This window comes from Pinus tabuliformis, chromosome 4_1 (genome assembly GCF_031772625.1).
Source record: "Pinus tabuliformis cultivar Carrire ecotype Pingquan chromosome 4_1, CPIR1, whole genome shotgun sequence".
Lineage (NCBI taxonomy): Eukaryota > Viridiplantae > Streptophyta > Pinopsida > Pinales > Pinaceae > Pinus > Pinus tabuliformis.
Genome location: NC_142303.1, coordinates 923709482 through 923727983, shown reverse-complemented (window position 1 = coordinate 923727983; position 18502 = coordinate 923709482). Strand labels below are relative to the sequence as shown.

Here is an 18502-nt window from a genome sequence, read left to right as displayed (position 1 = left end):
GAAAATGATAATAAAGAGATTAAAACATACAAAAGATAAGTTAGGAGTGATAATTGTTACACAGTCAAAAAACAACAGATATTGACATAGAGTAAAGATACCAAAAATATGTAAATTTTTTTCTTCAGAATGAAACCAACCTAGAGAAACAAATGGGGAAAGGAAAACAACATCTTAACTAATTGAAATTCTTCATATTGAATTGGCAACAAGCTTCACAATATGGAAATATGAAAATGAGATGTAGACTGCTTACAACCCTCAAAATAATTTGTTAGCTAAAAGCTAAGACTCAGCTAAATCTACTCTACCAAATATATCCTAGGCTTGAACCTACAAAACTCCCCTGGAGGCCTTCTTATGCAGGCAAGATGGTCCACGACAGCCAAAACATGTCTATGGGAGATTTGAGCCTTAGTAGGGGTTATAGGACACCCCACTTTTACATTGTACAAAGAACCATAGAAGGAAAACAACTTTTACACAACATTGCTCCAACAGAAGAAAAACAGGACATAAAATCATACTTTATTTGAGAACTTAATCCAATAACTCAAGCTTCTATTAAATAATACTCTTCATCTTCTTGAACCCTTAGTTTTTGTAGATACTTCATTTCATCAAATAACCATCTAATTTCATAAACATTTTCAAAATCATTACAGAAGTCCATGGAGGTTTGGTTGGTTGATAAAACAAGGGGGGTGATAATCTCCCCATTAAAGTTCAATTCCCATAGACCGTTTACCCCTCATGGAGAAGTGGGACTATGTAAGTCATTCATTGTAATTGGGACCAGGTCCAAGTCTAGGGCAACTTTGGTAAAATAGATACCCCCATCCATGGCTTCTTAGATCAAGAAGCTTTGAGTAACTGAATGTTGTAAGCAAAATTAGCTTCCTTAAATTTACACCCAAATTCTTGCCGCATTGTAATGCAAGAAAAAACTATCAACAAAAGATACATGGGTACATACCATAGGCACTTATTGCAACCATTTTTTGAATGACACAAAACCATTAGATGTTCAACAATATATTAGCAATCTACAAGATATGGATCCTTAGAGAATGACTTAACAATGATAGAAGTCACTACAAACACAATATCATGAATCATCCAAGTTGACTTGAAATCACCGAGTCAACATGACCATACCCCTTAACTGAGTCAGTTTCATTTGGAACCAACCAAAATAGGTCAACTCAGGTCAATTGATTTTTGAACCAGCTAATGCTTGGAAAAATCAATCAAACCCACCCAAGCCTAACTGGTCAACTTGCATAAGAAGTTTATAAAAGACCAATATAGGCATTTCATTGTCTATTTCATATGTTTTCTCCCTGGGTTTTCAAAGTTGGGTTCTAAACTGTCCAACAAAATTTTTCTATGCACAATGAGTGGGGGAATTAGTAGACTAGTACACACTGAAGCACAAGTAGGGCACAAAATTATCAGCACGCCTTTGTCCTAGCAATACTACTACAGATTTGGACAATTGATTGGAAGGAATTTTCTTATAAAGTTAATCTTAAGTCACAAGGTTCGCTGAACTTGAACATGAGGTTCAAAGTTTTGCAAACTTCAAAACAAAGTTCAAAACTTATGGTTCGATTTTAGGCATCTTATGGTTTTTGTATGCAAGCATGCTTGTCTAGTGTTTCCCAAACTTATACAGAGCCATATTTAGTATACTTTTATATTTTGACTTAGATGCTCACTTTTCTTAATTTAGGTGTTTTTCTAGTACTATTTTATGCACAGATTTATCTTTAAGAAAAGTGCACAGTAGAGAAGGGTTCTATATTTTGAGCAGGGAACACTCTTCTAGGTAGGAGGTACTCTATTCTAGGGAGCTTTTGTCATGCGTGTTAAGTGCTTTATCCTTGATAGAGTTCCAAGTCCTTGCCTCCTTGACAAAGTCTCCACCAGTCAAGACACCAATGGACAAAGTTCCAAGTCCCTAAATTTTCCAAAAGCCCACCTGAGCTTAGCTATCTAGCCTAAAATCCTTTACATTCCAATCATCTCTTGGCTATGATTTCATAGAGACAGCCCTCTCTGGTTTGGTAGGGATAGATACCAAACTAAAAGCTTGGTCCGTGGTTACCTCTATCGATCTCCTCATCAGTGTGGAACATTGTGGAGGATAACAGAGGGCATGACAACTAGGGAGTGCCAAGGTGTTCTAGTGAATGTAAGGTTCCCAAGTCATGGAAAAATGTAATGCTAGTTGTGAGGTCATGATTGCCAAGGTGTGTTAGGGAATGCTAGGGCATGCTAACATGTGCCAGATAATACAAAGACATTTCAAACAAGCTAAGATGTGCCAAGTTATAAGGCATGCCAAGATGTACAGGGGTTCCAAGTCCCTGCCTCCTCTTCTTCTATATGCTATCCACTTATGACATTTCCTTTGCAATATTTGGTGCATTTGCTAGTTATAAGTCATTTATAGGTTATAAATGTCTTCAGAGTTTCACTTATTCAACTGAACATATTGATTCTCTTATACATAACTATTTTTCCCTTCACTCACTTTTCATAACTTCAATAACCATTAGGTAGGGACCTGCAGCTTAGATGCTGCTTTGCTTGTTTAGTAAAATATTGTTGAGACTTTAATTTATTGAATGTTGTAGAATTTACAATTTATGAAGTTTCAAGGTATAATTTTAAAAGTATAATTCTTTAAAGGGTGTTAACTCAATGGAAGAGCACTTGCTTTACAAGTAGGAGTTTGGTGGTTTGATTCCATCATGCCCTGACATCCATATGGAATGGCGATGATCAATTTTTGGTGACGAAGGATCTTTTGACCATCACCAATGAGCTTTGGTGACATTTTTCGACCCTCACCAAAATATGAAATGGTGATGGTCAATGAATGCCACCATATATACACATCAATAGTGACGACCCTCAAAAATCTATAACCATAAATCATTGTTGTTGATATGAAATGGTGACGATCACTGTCTGTCATTATAGTCATTATTCGTGATGGACCTTGAATGTCACCACAAAGACCTATACTTCTGGCAATGCGGCTTTTGGTGACGGTCATCAAAAGTCACCATAAATATGCATCAATAGTGACGGTCATGAAAAATCCATCACAATAAATCGTTTTTGTTCATATGAAATGGTGTCGGTCGTTATCCATCATTATAATCAATATTCACTATGGAACTTGAATGTCACCATAACACCTATACTTTTTGTGACGCTACCTTTGGTGATGTTCAGTTTTTGGTGACGGAGGCTATGGTCCATCACCATTGCTCATATGAAATGGTGATGATCACTATCCATCATTATAAATCATTATTGGTGACAGACTTTGAATGTCACTACAACACCTATACTTTTGGTGATGCCACCTTTGGTGACGTTCAGTTTTTGGTGACAAAGGCTATGGTTCGTCACCATTGCTCATATGAAATGGTGACGGTCACCATCCGTCATTATAAATCATTATTGGTGACAGAATTTGAATTTCACTACAACACCTATACTTTTGGCGACACCACCTTTGGTGATGTTCAGTTTTTGGTGACGAAGGCTCTTTTGACTGTCACCAATGAGCTTGGTGACATTTTCTGCCCCTCACCAATGTCCTTTTTTCTTGTAGTGGGAGATATGGGGCCTCCAATTACATGAAGGAGGCCAAGATACAATGCATCAATAGCTTGTTGATGATACCATGTTGCATGGTATCCCCATGGTGAAGGAGGCCCACTCTTTTAAACTCATATTGGACACCTTTACTTCAGCCTCAGGTATGGAAATAAACCATTCCAAATCCATGATTTTTTTTTTAATATTCATATTGCAATCCAGAGAAATTTGCTTATTATGTTAGGATTCCGAAGAATAATTCTCCCGTCAAAATAACTTGGGATCCCTTTAACGGTTCAAGCTTGGAAGAAATCTAACTTGGAAAAAGTTATCTCAAGCCTAGAGGATAGGGTAAAGCGATGGACTGTCAAGGCTCTAAACCTGGTTGGTCACCTTCTATTGACCAAGGTCATTTTACAAGCAATTATGGGTCACATGTTATCTATCCTCACAACTCCTAAAGGGGTTTTGTAGAACATAAAAGAAATTCAGAGGAACTTTCTTTGGTGTGGAGCAGAGGATAAAAGAAAATGGGTGTTGGTGGCCTGGAGCACAATTTATAAACCAAAAGACATAGGGGACCTCAGTCTTCAGGATTCGGAGATAATTAACAAAGAAAAGGAGACTCATCATTAGCTATCTAAGCAACACGAAGGCTTCAATGTGGCACACAGATAGGTAAGGTTACAAGGAATTTGTGCTTGAAAAAATTAATACAATGCATACAACTCCACTTGGAGGCCCTGATAATAGTGGAATTCACCGTTATCTGAAGGTCAACGAATACGTTGGTAGATAGGCTGGAAAATGAAGGGGTAGAAAGTATACAAACACTGACATACGTTGGGTGGGAGGAACTCCTAGAAGGCCAACTAAAGGAAGACTTTCGAAAGTTGTCTTAGTGGGATAACTCCAAGACACTAAGAGAGATAGATAATGAGAAGGTGGTCCTGAATCTTGGCGAAGGCCCAGTTGGCCATGCGAATGAATAGTTATTCATAATTTAAGGGAATGTAAGGTTCAATCAGGATGTGAGAATGACCACATGTACTCAATGCATGGAAAAGATGAAGATAAAAGCTGGTGAAGGTGGTATTTCCTCCATCATGGTTCCTCATGCAGATCTACTCATAAATGAGAAGGAGGTGCTCGCGATGTGGGAAGCTACGGAGCTAATGGAGGCAACATACAAGAGCAAGTTAATGGTGATTATTAGCCTATAAAAATTGCTAAGAAGGAGGAATGATTGGGAGAGTGACCACACGAACACACAAAGTAACACCAACATCGTTGATGGATTAAAGAAAATGAACATGGAGACGGAAAGTACTAAAAATTCATTTAAGTGAGACAAGTTAGTGATATTGACTTTAAATTGGGGTTTGGAATCTGGCATACTCAACCTGAGCTAGAGAGATGAGAGGTGGTGGAATAATTTTTTTTTGATAGTTATAGAAATGAGAGTAGGTAAGGTCTCATCAAGTGCAATGTGGAAGGATAGAGATGTAGGAGGTAGGCTGAGAGGAAGACCCAAAGTGGACACACAAGGAACAAGCTCTAGCAAACAGTTGGGTATGGATATGGTGACAAGGGAAGAAACCAACAATTATCATGCCACAGTGTTGCAGAAAGGCAAAGAGATTATAGAAGTATGGGAGAATGAAGTCTAAAGGTAGCGAAGGGTCATCCCGAATAGTAGAATTAAGGAAGAAGTGGATTGGATTATCGACACTAGTGAAACCAGGACTAGAGCAATTTTGTATCAGAAAACCTTGGAGACTGCGTTGCATGTCAAGACTTTGGTAGGTAATATACAAGATGAGGCAATAGAGGAAAGGGAAAGAAGGCAGCTGGAGACTGAAATTCAGCTTAAGGCAATAAACCAACGCCTGAGTGGAATTGAAGCGACCTTGAAGGGGTTGATGAACATTGAAAAATTGCAGGATGGTTGCATTGGGGACATGAATACCATGTTTTCAATTTATCTCAAGTGCATTCATAATTTTTATATTATGTAGGGGGACTTGAAAGGGGAACTTGCTCGCCTGAGGAAATACATAGCTTGAGAGGTTAGTGGCATAGGAGTTCAGCTAGTGGCAGCTCCAACAGAGGTACTAGACGTAGGTCCGATGGTGGCTCCAACCCTTGTGAAATGAGGTCTGAGCATGGGGAAACCCTACGTTAGTTTTTTATAATGGCGGCTAGGCCTATAGATAATATAGTTTTAGGCTTCAATAGGCAGGATAGTAATTTTTTTGTTAAGTCCAGGTCTATAGATTATAGTTGTCAAATTTTCAGATAGGCAGACTTGTGAAAGGTAATATAAATTTTTGTACTCTCTGTTTATTTAGTAATATAAATTTTTTATGATGACTTGCAAAATATAAATATATATATCAATTTTAATTTTAATTTTAATTTAATTGTTTCTTCAAATTTAGATGTATATGAAATATTTCATGTTAAAATATAATAATGACATTTTCAAATAAAGTTTATTATTTTTAATATAAAAAAATTAAATTTATGAAAATATTATAAAAACTATTTTTTATTTTTATTTTGAATTGTATATATATAAATCTATATATATGCCAAAAATGTTATATAATTTTTTATTTTTATTTTTGAATCAAAGTTTTTCTATTAATTCAAAAGATTACATCTCCTGATAGCATTTTTCAAAATCTATTGGCTTCACTCTTACTAGATTTATTGGCCAATAGATGCATACCTAAATACATAGAAAATTTCCAAAATAACAAAGATTCACATAAACTGACAAGCAAAAACAACTGAAAAATCCATAAGGCCAATTTAAGACAACCAACTACCATTAAACATCTTTAGAATTTACCATGTCAGGATGATCTGGACTCGAGCCAGGGGATGGCAGGTTCTTGAATTCATAACATGAACATGTCCCTCCATGTGAGCCAATCTTGTATCCATATGGTCAAGGTTCTCCTAAATGTGTTGTTTTCCTCTCCATAGACTGACCAATCTATCATGCATCTCCCACAAGTTTCATTGAATGTGATTCATGAAATTTGTAGTGTCATTGTGATCATCTTGTCAAACCCAATCAATTTGATCTAAGGAACTACTCAACTGTCTAATGATACTAGCACTTTCTTCTGACAAGGAAGTGTTCATCACTAAGGGAAAAGACTTAGAGAGTGGTGGGTCCATAATTTATCCATGGCTGCCTTGCTCATTTTTTTGTTATCGCACCTGAAACCCCTTCACCTCCATTCATCGACATGCCCAACCTCATTGAGGATGCATATTTAGCACACACCTCTTAACTTCTTGTCCAAGAAAGGAACGCTTTTGTTGCACCAACTAATCTGACTAAAGAACTAAGGATGCCCCTTCTTCACGTTTGGGGCCGTAAAATTTTGCGTCCCCCAATGAAAATGCCTCTTATAAGGGATGCCCCCATGAGACACCACAAAAACCACCCAAACTTGCAATATAATAGCCACTTTTCCACTACCTAGCCCAACCTGTGTGAAGGTTACACCTACCAACCTCCCAAAGAGGGTCGAAGGAAACTCAATCTCAAGTGTGCAGAATTTTGGGGCTTCTAGGGCACACAACCGGTATCCATAACGTTCGCGACACTCAAATGCCCATGATAATGTTTCACTGTCAGCTAACAAACCACCAGACTTCCCAACTTCTCCAATGCATGCAAAAATGGAAATCCAAAATTCACCTTACTAGATGACCACTCCACCTCGGCATACACTACAAAACTAAATACTATAAACACACAGTTAACCAACAGACATTGAACAACTAGGCTTAAAGATTTATACGTTGTGTGGCTTACCCACAACATCTCTGTGATCGAATCCAGACAGTCAACATCAATATCATGGTTAATGCGCTTCTCAAAAAGTCTCCCATGACATGGCTTAATTTCAAATTTTAGAATTACCCTCACTCTAGAACTCTTCCTCTCTATGGATCTTAAGGCAAATTCCACTCAGGATTTCCCCTTCCGCCACTGGGTTGGGACAAAGAGCCTTCCCCTCGTATTTCTCCTCATCACTTGACACACAAACATACAACCACCATACAACCTACCAAGCATTCTCCATCCCATTTTACTCTGATACTTCAGTCGTTTTTGAACATATCAATAGCTTCTCCTCTGGTACACAATGCCAATGAATGAAATCACTAGCATTAATACTATTAATTTCTATCTTGCAATGCCTTGGGGCTTCACATGGACATGCATGCATCCCAACTGCCACAAAATAATGTACGAGATGTCGAGATGATTCATGGGGTGGCGAACATCTTCCACAATCCCCAAAGCCCAATGATATGTCACCTCCATCAGGAAACTTCCAAAAATATTTAATGCAATTTCATAATTCAATAAATTTTCTTAATCTTATTAAGAATTTTATTATCAATATAATTTTTTAAAAACTTTCAAACTCTCTTTTGTTATTTATAATTTAGTATTTTTATTTTTTTTGTAAGTTAGGTGGGACTACATTTTCATCATGTCCAATATATCATCCCAATTAGAGTGGGAATTGAACTAGTAACTTCACATCGAAGAGTGTCTTAACCGAATACCCAATCACCGTTTATTCAAAAACCCATAAACATAATTTAATAAAATTTATAATAAATAAAATTTTAAAATAAAACAATATACATAATTTTAATTTTGTTTAATTAGGAAAATAATTCCAATTTTGTTTTATACTCTATATATGATGCTAAAATATAAAATTTATATTTTGCAAAGTTTGGTTTATTTCTCGTGGAGTTTGTAAAGGGACCTATGCTAACATCTTTGGAGGAAAATTTAACCATAATATCAACATATTTGCCCCCATATATTATGATTTTTTATTAAAAAAATAATGTTGCGATAAATTTTTTAATATAAGAAATATGTAATTTCTTTGTTTACTTATATACAGTTATAAAAATTTAATCACTTACACTAGTTTTTTAATGCAAGGTATAACATTCCATCTTATTCATATGTAACTACTCACTACAATAAAGTAACTACTCACTACAATAAACTTATAGGCTTCTACTCAAGAAATCCGATGACCAATGCGAAAAAGCTACCTTCGTAATACAATGTATAACATTCCATGTATAATTCATATACAATAACTTATAAGCCCCTATTTAACAAGGGAAGCTGCGAGGCAGCGAGTCCCTGCATGAAGTTAACATTTAAGGTCACAGAGTAGTGATCTGTTATCCAGTGATCATAGAATACTTGATTCGACATTGATTTGCCCTGCCCTTCTCAGAAGCAGCTTTAGGAGCTTGCCTTCGTCTTTGTGTGCCATTGCCATGTATAGCTTCGATCTCAGCACCTTTGTGTTCATTACAGAGGAAGGACATTTCCTTGAGATGTTGAAAAGCGCTTGTGATATAGTTTTTCAGCTCGGTATTAACCTTCTGCTCATCCCACATAAAACCTTGGATGTTCTGCAAGAAAAAGCGATAGAATTAGAAAGAGGAACTAAAATTAAAAAACTCGCCCAAAATTCAACCACCTAACTCAGAGCATGACTATACCAACTTTTTACTGAAAGGTAGCACTGAAAACCCATCACCAAAATCCTTGTCACATAATAAAAGGCATAGATACAGGGGTATTAATGAACTCTGTAATTTTCAAGATCACTGATATAAATCCTTCACATTTATATGTGGTAGAATTGCAAGAATATAATGGTCAGTACTCAGCTCTACAATCTTTTAAATCGTCAATTTACCCAACCCAACATATATCACAGTTCAGGAAATGAAGAAATAAGTCAGGCAACAAAAACAGGTCTACTTCAATCTAGTAAAGCATCAACTCACCAAACTCAGTAATAGAATCATCAAATAATGGACAAATCAACACAACAAAACTGGCAAGAAGCATGTATTTCTGCTGGTCATTTTGGACACTGTGGGAAGCTTATTGTTAGACGGTAGGGCGACAGTTCTTTTAGCTGTTTCCTGTTCTATTTTATATATTTTGTTTTCTAAAGAATATAAAAGGAGATAGACAGTGCACAACATTTCCAAAGTGCAGTCATGAATTACTTTCTTTTGTATCATGCTATAAACACATGAGAAACTTGATCTTTTTCTTTTTGAATAAAAACTGTGATGTTTTTCTTGGGGAAAAAAAAGCAAACTGGCAAGTCTATCAATTCATATAAGACAGTATTGCATGAAATTTGATGGACTGTCAGTATTCAATTCAGTATAACATCAATGTACCCAACTCAACCTACATCACTGTTAGAGATCTGAAAAATAATTCAGGCAGCAAATACAAGTCTATTCCTATCTTGTAAAGCATCAATTCACCAACCTCAATAGCAGAATCATCAAATAACAGACAAATAAATTATAAACACAAGCAAACTGGCAAGTCAACCATATGTAGATGAAAAAACATTGTGACTGAAGTTTGTATAATCAAGTCCAAAAAAAGAGTTTTCTCAAGGATACATACCTGAACCCACTCAAAATAGCTAACAGTCACACCACCAGAATTTGCATATATGTCCGGTAGTACTACAACACCCTTCTTGTATAGAATCTGAAATGCATGTCATGCATCCAATATTACATAATAGAGCTGAATTTTAAGAAGCCTGAGAGAAGTCAAATTACTCCAAAACCTCTACAACTTCAACTGATTGTCTAATTCACCTCGTCAGCTTCTGGATCTGTGGGATGATTGGCTGCCTCTATAATAAATTTGGCCTTTACTTCACTAGCATTCTCCCTGTGACCAGTACGCAGTAGCAATCAAATTACTAAATTAGCATCTCCAACTTTAGGAGCAGTGTTTTGTCAATTGAATTAAAAAGTACTTTCAAATCCTTGTCAACTTCCAAATGCTAGATGGTCTTGTGAAACTTAAATTGGATGGATACTGACCTGTTCAGAACACCACCTAAAGCAGCAGGGATGACCAAGTCACAGTCTTCAAGCAAGAGAGTTTTGGGATCAATTGAATCTACACCACCAGAATTTGCATATATGTCCGATAGTACTACAACACCCTTCTTGTATAGAATCTGAAATGCATGTCATGCATCCAATATTACATAATAGAGCTGAATTTTAAGAAGCCTGAGAGAAGTCAAATTACTCCAAAACCTCTACAACTTCAACTGATTGTCTAATTCACCTCGTCAGCTTTTGGATCTGTGGGATGATTGGCTGCCTCTATAATAAATTTGGCCTTTACTTCACTAGCATTCTCCCTGTGACCAGTACGCAGTAGAAATCAAATTACTAAATTAGCATCTCCAACTTTAGGAGCAGTGTTTTTTCAATTGAATTAAAAAGTACTTTCAAATCCCTGTCAACTTCCAAATTCCAGATGGTCTTGTGAAACTTAAATTGGATGGATACTGACCTGTTCAGAACACCACCTAAAGCAGCAGGGATGAGCACGTCACAGTCTTCAAGCAAGAGAGTTTTGGGATCAATTGAATCTGCTGCTTCAAATCCTTTAACAACACCATTAGTCTTTGTGTGCTTCATTAAAGCTGGAATGTCAAGGCTATTGTTGTTCTTTATAGCTCCTGAAATGTCACTAACTGCTACAATCTTTCCACCCTTTTCATGGATAAGTTCAGCTGCCCAGGAACCGACATTTCCAAAACCCTGAAAAGGTCAGAGAGGTTTTGGTTCAAGAATGTATTTCAGTCTGTAATGGTTCCAATCCCCTTGAATTGATGTTATTTCCATATTCATGCAGCCAATTTCATTTCATTTAGTGTCCATAGATATCCTTTGAGTAAAGCAAAAGCATGGTAATGAGTTTCTTTGATGCAATTAGTGCAACTAGTAAATTCAAAGAAAGGCAAGCAAGATGGTGTTTTTTTTATGCGGCTAGACTTACATTCACAGTAAAGGTTGAAGAGAAAAACAATCTACCTGGATTACAAAACGTTGACCTGAGATGCTTTTACCATACTCAGCTAATAAAGCTTCTGTTGCAAACATAACACCTCTACCAGTTGCAACATCCCTGCCAAGGGATCCACCTAGACCCTATCCATCACAAAAGAATCTTTCTAACATCAAAAAGCTATGTAAATTATACACTCAAGAGGTTGGTGAGGTCTTTTGGAATAAAGATTTATATACTTACAACAGGTTTTCCAGTAACAATTGCAGGTGAGTATCCGTGGAATTTTGAATACTCGTCTAATATCCAGGCCATTGTCTGTTCACATCAACCATGTAAGCATAGTGGATATTGAAGAAATATGTATTAAATCTCGGAGCTAATAAATCTAACTCTTTGAATAGGAATCATGGAAAAGACCTGTGAATTAGTTCCCATGTCAGGTGCTGGAACATCTATGTGGACTCCAATCAAATCATGGATCTTCTGAGTAAAGACACGAGTAAGCCTTTCTAACTCACTGAAACTTAAACTCCGTGGGTTGCAACCAATACCACCCTTTGCTCCCCCATATGGTATGTTAGCTACAACAGTCTTCCATGTCATTAGTTGTGCTAAGGCATTTACCTCATCTGGGTCAACCTGCATACCCCAGCGATAAATAGATTATTTATAGCATTCTCTGAAATGATTGTTGCAAACTGGATGAATTGCAAAAAGGGTTATGTTAATAGCTCAAAGTACTGCTAACTTAAAAAGGAAGTAAGATTCATAATTTTCCTTGTGCTTTATACTTCCCATATTGCTCGATATTAAACAAGAAGAAAGCCATATTAGGTTTCCATTATAGCAATTTCAGTGCACACACAGCCATATATGTTTCCAAAACATCAAACTAGAGATAGATGTAACATCAAGTAACTCAACCATAGGTGTAGTTGCCTTAATAGGACATAAAAGATCTTGCATGCAGATATTGCCAATCGTTAGCAGTTACTACATATCAGCGATCATAAACTCACCTCTGGATGGTAGCGTATCCCTCCCTTCATGGGTCCCTGTGCATTGTCATGTTGCACCCTAAAGCCTACATATGAGGCTAAAGTTCCATCATCTTTAGGAATGGTGCACTCAACCTGAGGTCCAGTTTACAAATGAGAAAATCAGTCAAAATAATCCCTTTAAAAACCCTCAAAATGCCAAAAGCAAGAAAATGAGCTAAGATGAAACAACAAAAAATTCCTTGATAGGAGATGTAGAGTCCAGAATTTCAAGCAATAAAAAACAGAGAGATGGAGAATGCAATTCACATAATACAAATCTCTTCAGTTAATGAAAGAAAGGACAGATTCTATGTGTTAACAAAATAAGGGTGTAGCATCCCGGCAAGTATAGCTTATGATTGTACTTATCACACTGAGGGATCAGAAGTTCAATCGATGAGTTGCAACACTTACATGGACTACTGTATATGGACCTCAACCACAACAAATGTACCCACAATACAGAACTAAGATCTAAATTTCTATGGATAATTTGTTAAGACCACGCACTAATAGATAACAAATTCAACTACAAAGTTGAAAAGTTCGTTCTGAAAGGGATATTTAGAGAAGATATGAACCAAAGGAAACACATTAAGCTTGAGCTCCTCAGCCAAACCATTTCAACTATTGTTTATGCTATGTTGCATCTGCAACTGATACAGCAATCGGAGTCCTGTAACTACCAATTGGCAGTGGCACATATAGCCATGAACTACCAGATCAAACCCACTCCTACAGAGCTAAAGAAGAAATATTTTATGCCCGATGAAGACCATGGATTTAGATGAATTGCAAATTCCCTTGATCTTATGAGAGACGAGTAAACCAAAGATATCAGACAGAGTCCAGGCCATAGAGTTAACCCGTGGTTTGAGCAGCATTCAAATTTCATATGCTAGACCCAGAAAAAGACTCAACCCATGAGGACGGGCAAAGGCCACCACATGCGAATACAGTTTTAGGAGGCAGCTTATCTCCCAAAAAACATGGTCGAACCATTGAGGGAACCGGTTGGGATTCTAGATTTTTTTCAAAAATTAAAATGCTGAACATACATAATCTAAATCATACTAATCTTAATAACTTGCAAGTGATCCTGATTGAGATTTAATCAGTTAGTTGCAGTTACATAAAGGGACAGATAGTTAATCCGCTTCGAAACACAAAGACCCATTACTGAAAATTAGAGAATTAGGGACACCCACCAACCAGATTATAGATGAAAATGCCATATCTAAACAAAGACCCAGAACCAAAGTTTGGTGCCAATTACCTTGATCTCTCGAAAAGGAATGAGAGTAGACAGATAGTTTTCATATTAACATAGATAATAACCACATGCCAAAGATGGCCCACAGAAGGGAACCGTAAAAACTAAAGAGCATTCACTGCAAATATCCAAATCTATGCAAATTTCCTTCACTTCCCAAGTAAGGGCGACGGAAGAGGGTCGTTAAGTCGTATCCGTTGACAGAGGCGAAGAGTGAATCAATGGGGCAGAACCCTGGTAAGCTCTCAACTGTACCAGCTCTCAACTAAGAAACGACAATGCAACATGAAATTTCAAATTTAAATAAAAATAAGAAAATCAATCGATGTCAATAAAAATAAAAATGAAAGTCGAAACTTTTATCCACCTTGTGGGCCCTACATGACGGCCATGTGCCTAACACCTCTCTCCCTAGCATAACACATGCAAGCTCTACAGCAGGCCACCTAAGGTCGCATCAGGTTAACAGCTGTGATCAGGGAGATTGAAACCTGAAACCCGAGCAACAAGATTGAAACTAGTGTAACATCTGTAATCAGGCTAACATCTGTGATCAGGGATATTGAAACCTGAAACGCGAGCAGTTGTAAAAGCCCTCACAGGTTCGGGCCTCTGTAGCTGACGTGAGGCAGAACAGTGATGAAAAGGAAGGGAATTGTGGCTCCTATGTCAGCAGATCCTGAGCAAAGAAGGAGCTAAAGGATAGTTCCAGATCTGTAGTAATTTCTGTAGCAACTTTGGTTACAAACTTCTGGTTAGGGCTTCTGGATTGATTTCAGTTCTGTAGAATTCATTTTATGATTAAAATCTGCCCTGAAGTTAACTCTGAACAAGCTTACACTCTTGAATTTTGGTTAATCTATACATACATTGTTCTGTCAAGCTCAGGTTTTGAAGATTGGATTGTATGAATTGCTGTATATTGAATTGGACTATTCATTCTGCTCACTACAGTGTTACAATTATTGACACAGTGTACCAGAAAATACATAGAGCAAAGGAACTACAACCCTGTTGCATTCTACAGTGTGTCTATATAAAAAGAGTAATTTGTTGACTCCATGAATTCTGCTATGCATACTCCGTTTTGTTCTGTTATTGTTCCTATCCTGTTTCATTCTATTATTGTTCATATTTTGTTTTGTTCTAATGATCAATTGTTTTCAGTTTTATGCACTACTATTTTCTACCATTTGTTACCTTGATCAAAGCCCGTATGCTGAAGTGTGACTGGTACTCTGCAATGCTCATATTGCCATTTTCAACCTCAAACATGTCGGGATCTGATTCCAGGTCGGGGATCTGATTCCAGCAATGACCAAAAACAAAACTTAAATTGGTAAGAGGTTGAAATTTATCATGAAATATAAGTAGAAAAAAAATTTGTTTGTAGTGATGGTCAAATGTTTCCCTGTCAACACGATTTATATAATATCAATAAAGTTGTAATTTACCATTCCATCTACCGACCTTCTGCTCATAGAACCGCCCATACCTGGGAATCGCGTTGGATATCGCTGCCTTTCAGTTTCATATAGCTTTCTGAGCACTGCCCATATCTGGGAATCGCGTTGGATAGATTTGCAGTTGCCTCTGCAAGTAAACCACTGCAGAAACCAAACGCTGCAGCAATTAAACCAGACACCGGAGCAATTTGAATTTTATTGCAGCGCTTTAAGCAAAATACCTGTTACATGCCCACAAAAAGCATAGATGTGGTGGCAGGCGTACATGTAACGGTGGCGCATGAGCTTGCAGGTGTACATGCTGTAGCAGGGATACATGTAACGGTGCTACATGAGGCAAGCATACACGCTGTAGCAGGGTACATATGCTATTGTATTATAGCAGTGGTATTAATCTCTAACATTAAACGCTAGAAAATTAATGCTAGTGCAAACATAGCATTACTTCATGCAGGAGTGAACTTGTTGTAATTACCTGTACTCCTCCGATCTTTTTCCTAACTTTTGAGCTGTATGCCTCGATTTGAGGCCAAATAAGATGGCGAAAGCATGAACTTTGGTTTATTAAAATAGTAAAATTATATGACCGTAAGAACTTTGGTTTAAAAGTGGCAGGGACTAAGAACAAACCGGTAAACTAATGCTAAGTCCGCTACGAACGATTACTATAGTCCCTGCCGGATGCCAGATGGCAGGGACTAAAAAGACTAAAGACCAACCTCAGCTTTGCAATATAATATACTCATACTAATTAAAAACGTTCACATTTTTTTTCTTTTTATCTCGATGTGTCTTAGGGTTCTCGTTTAACCATGCCATACTATGCCCCCACGTGCACCACACCAAACACACATATGTCTCTTCAAAGTGAATGTTACACTACACCAAGCACAGATATATCATCCACATATTCCCCTATATATTCAAAGTGAATGTTGCCATCTACATATTTCCATATATCTTCTCAGTGAATGGGAAAGTTTGGTGGTTTTTCTTATATTTCCTTATTAAAAATTAATCTCAATTAAATATCATATTTATGTTTAAAAAATAAATATATTTTAATTAACATATTTAATTTATAATTTAAATGGTTAGTAAATGTTTACAAGTATTAATCTATAATGATCATCAAAATACGTCATCATACATTTTAAATTGTTAAAATTACCAAAATCATAAGAATTAACTAAATTATAATTTTATTTAAAATCATTATTATTAATGATAAAAAAATAATATATAAATTAAACATATATACATTTAAAAAGAAACATATAACAAGATTCTTAACTATCCATATTCACCCCCTATTTTATGATGGAGATTCTTAAACTATAAATAGGCTTTGTTACAATTCCATGGGCCAATACCATGGATTATCAATACCACATGCCCAATAAACCATAACTCATTTCATATGACATTTGTTCATATGACATTATTTTTAATTAATAAATTTAATTAAAAGGACAAAAGAGACATAACTATGGAAATAAATCTCAGCCTTTGATTTGTGTAATTCCATAATTTTGATTTAATTATAAAAAATTATTCGGTGGATGATAGGGATTTAACCTCCACAAAATATTCTAGAATATTCATAGAAGTCACACAAATCAAAGGTTGAAATTTATCTTCAAAGTAGTTATGTCATTTTTCCCCTTTTAATTAAATTGATTAATTTAAAAAAATCTCATATGAACAAGTGTCATATTGTTGAAAATTATTATAATTGATGTTAAAGGTTGTCTATGTTGGAAATGTTGATTCACCCCCCCCCACACCCCCCGCTCTCAGTATTTCCAACAATTGATATAAGATTATTTCCAACAATTGGTATCAGATCTTTAACATACTGAAATAGACCCCAATTATACTATAAAAAGGTGTATGAAGGATCATTTCTAACCACTGCTCAATCAAGTTTAGTTATTTTTTAGCAACCAGGAGGAGAAAATATGAGGTTCACACCTCATGAACGATTAAGTGAGGTGAATATAAGTTGCATGAAACATTTTATGAAGTATTTGCTAAGACGTGGAAGGGTTTTTGGCACTCTTTGAAGGTTTTTCTGTCTATTTTGGTTATGGTTTAAAGGGGGTCGAGTTCTGGTGTGAAGGAGGTTGATTTTTGTTTTTGAAGAGGCCTAGTTTAGCCCTATTAAAGGCCGAGTCTAGTGGAATGCCAAGTTTTGTTACGGTTGGTGGTTGAGCTCAGTTTGGAGGCTAAGATTTAGATTGGTTTGGGTGCAAGTTGCTCGAAAGGGAGTTTTTTTTTGAATAGTTATTAAGCCTAAAATTTGTTGTGAGTTGGTGCTTATTGAGGATTAGTGTCCTCATCTTGTTTACAAGTTGTTGTAACCCGCAATTTTTGTAATTTGGTGCTTATAAAGGATTGGTGTCCTCACAAGTGTTGTAATAATTTATTGAAGATTGTTTGACAAACATTCAAGTGTTCTTTCTTCAAGTTCGGATTTCCACTTTTGTCTTTGTGTTTATCCATTAGGTTGATGATTAATTATTTGATGATATTTCATTCTTAATATTAATAAGTGATAAGAATTTAATCTATGTGATACCAATTCACCCGCCACTCAGTATCAATATGTATTTCCAACAATTGGTATCAGAGCACGATTCTTCAAGAATAATCTAACAGCTAAAATAAGACCTTAGAGGGGCAATGGCTAGTCGAGAATGTTCAATCAAAATTCCTTTGTTTGATGGAACAATTTTTTCCTTTTGGAATATAAGAATGAAAACCCGCTTGATGTCTCTTGGTGTTGAATTTTGGCAGTATGTTTTATATGGATTTAAGGTTCCATCTTCTCCTCCAACTGATCAAGATGGAAAAAAGTCTTATGTCTCCAATACAAAATCTATAAACTCCATATTAAATCGATTTTTTGGTTCAAAATTTGTTAATGTAGTGTGAATTAGCTAAAGAGATAATGTAGTGTGAATTAGCTAAAGAGATGTGGGACAAGCTTATAAGAAACTATGAGGAAGATAACAAAGTAAAGAAGGAAAAGCTTTAGACTTTCCTGAGACAATTTGAAATCATAAAAATGAATAATGATGAAGATGTTGTTACTTATTTTCTTTGAGTAGATGAAGTGGTTAATTCTCTCAAAGGACTTGGTGAAACAATTGAAGAAACAATAGTGGTTTAA

At 36.2% G+C, this 18502-nt stretch overlaps 1 protein-coding gene across 1 annotated transcript; it reads right to left on the bottom strand.

Moving 5' to 3' along the window:
• Positions 1-8834: 8834 nt before the first annotated feature.
• Positions 8835-12664, bottom strand: LOC149179175 (glutamate dehydrogenase 1-like). The gene is made up of 10 exons (XM_089423789.1): positions 12568-12664; positions 11966-12187; positions 11789-11863; positions 11572-11688; positions 11048-11298; positions 10817-10892; positions 10564-10703; positions 10333-10408; positions 10133-10219; positions 8835-9105 (listed from the first exon to the last, which is right to left on the bottom strand). The coding sequence occupies exons 1-10, from the start codon at positions 12595-12597 to the stop codon at positions 8869-8871; spliced, it is 1311 nt and encodes a 436-aa protein (XP_089279915.1). The 5' UTR covers positions 12598-12664; the 3' UTR covers positions 8835-8868.
• Positions 12665-18502: the final 5838 nt, after the last annotated feature.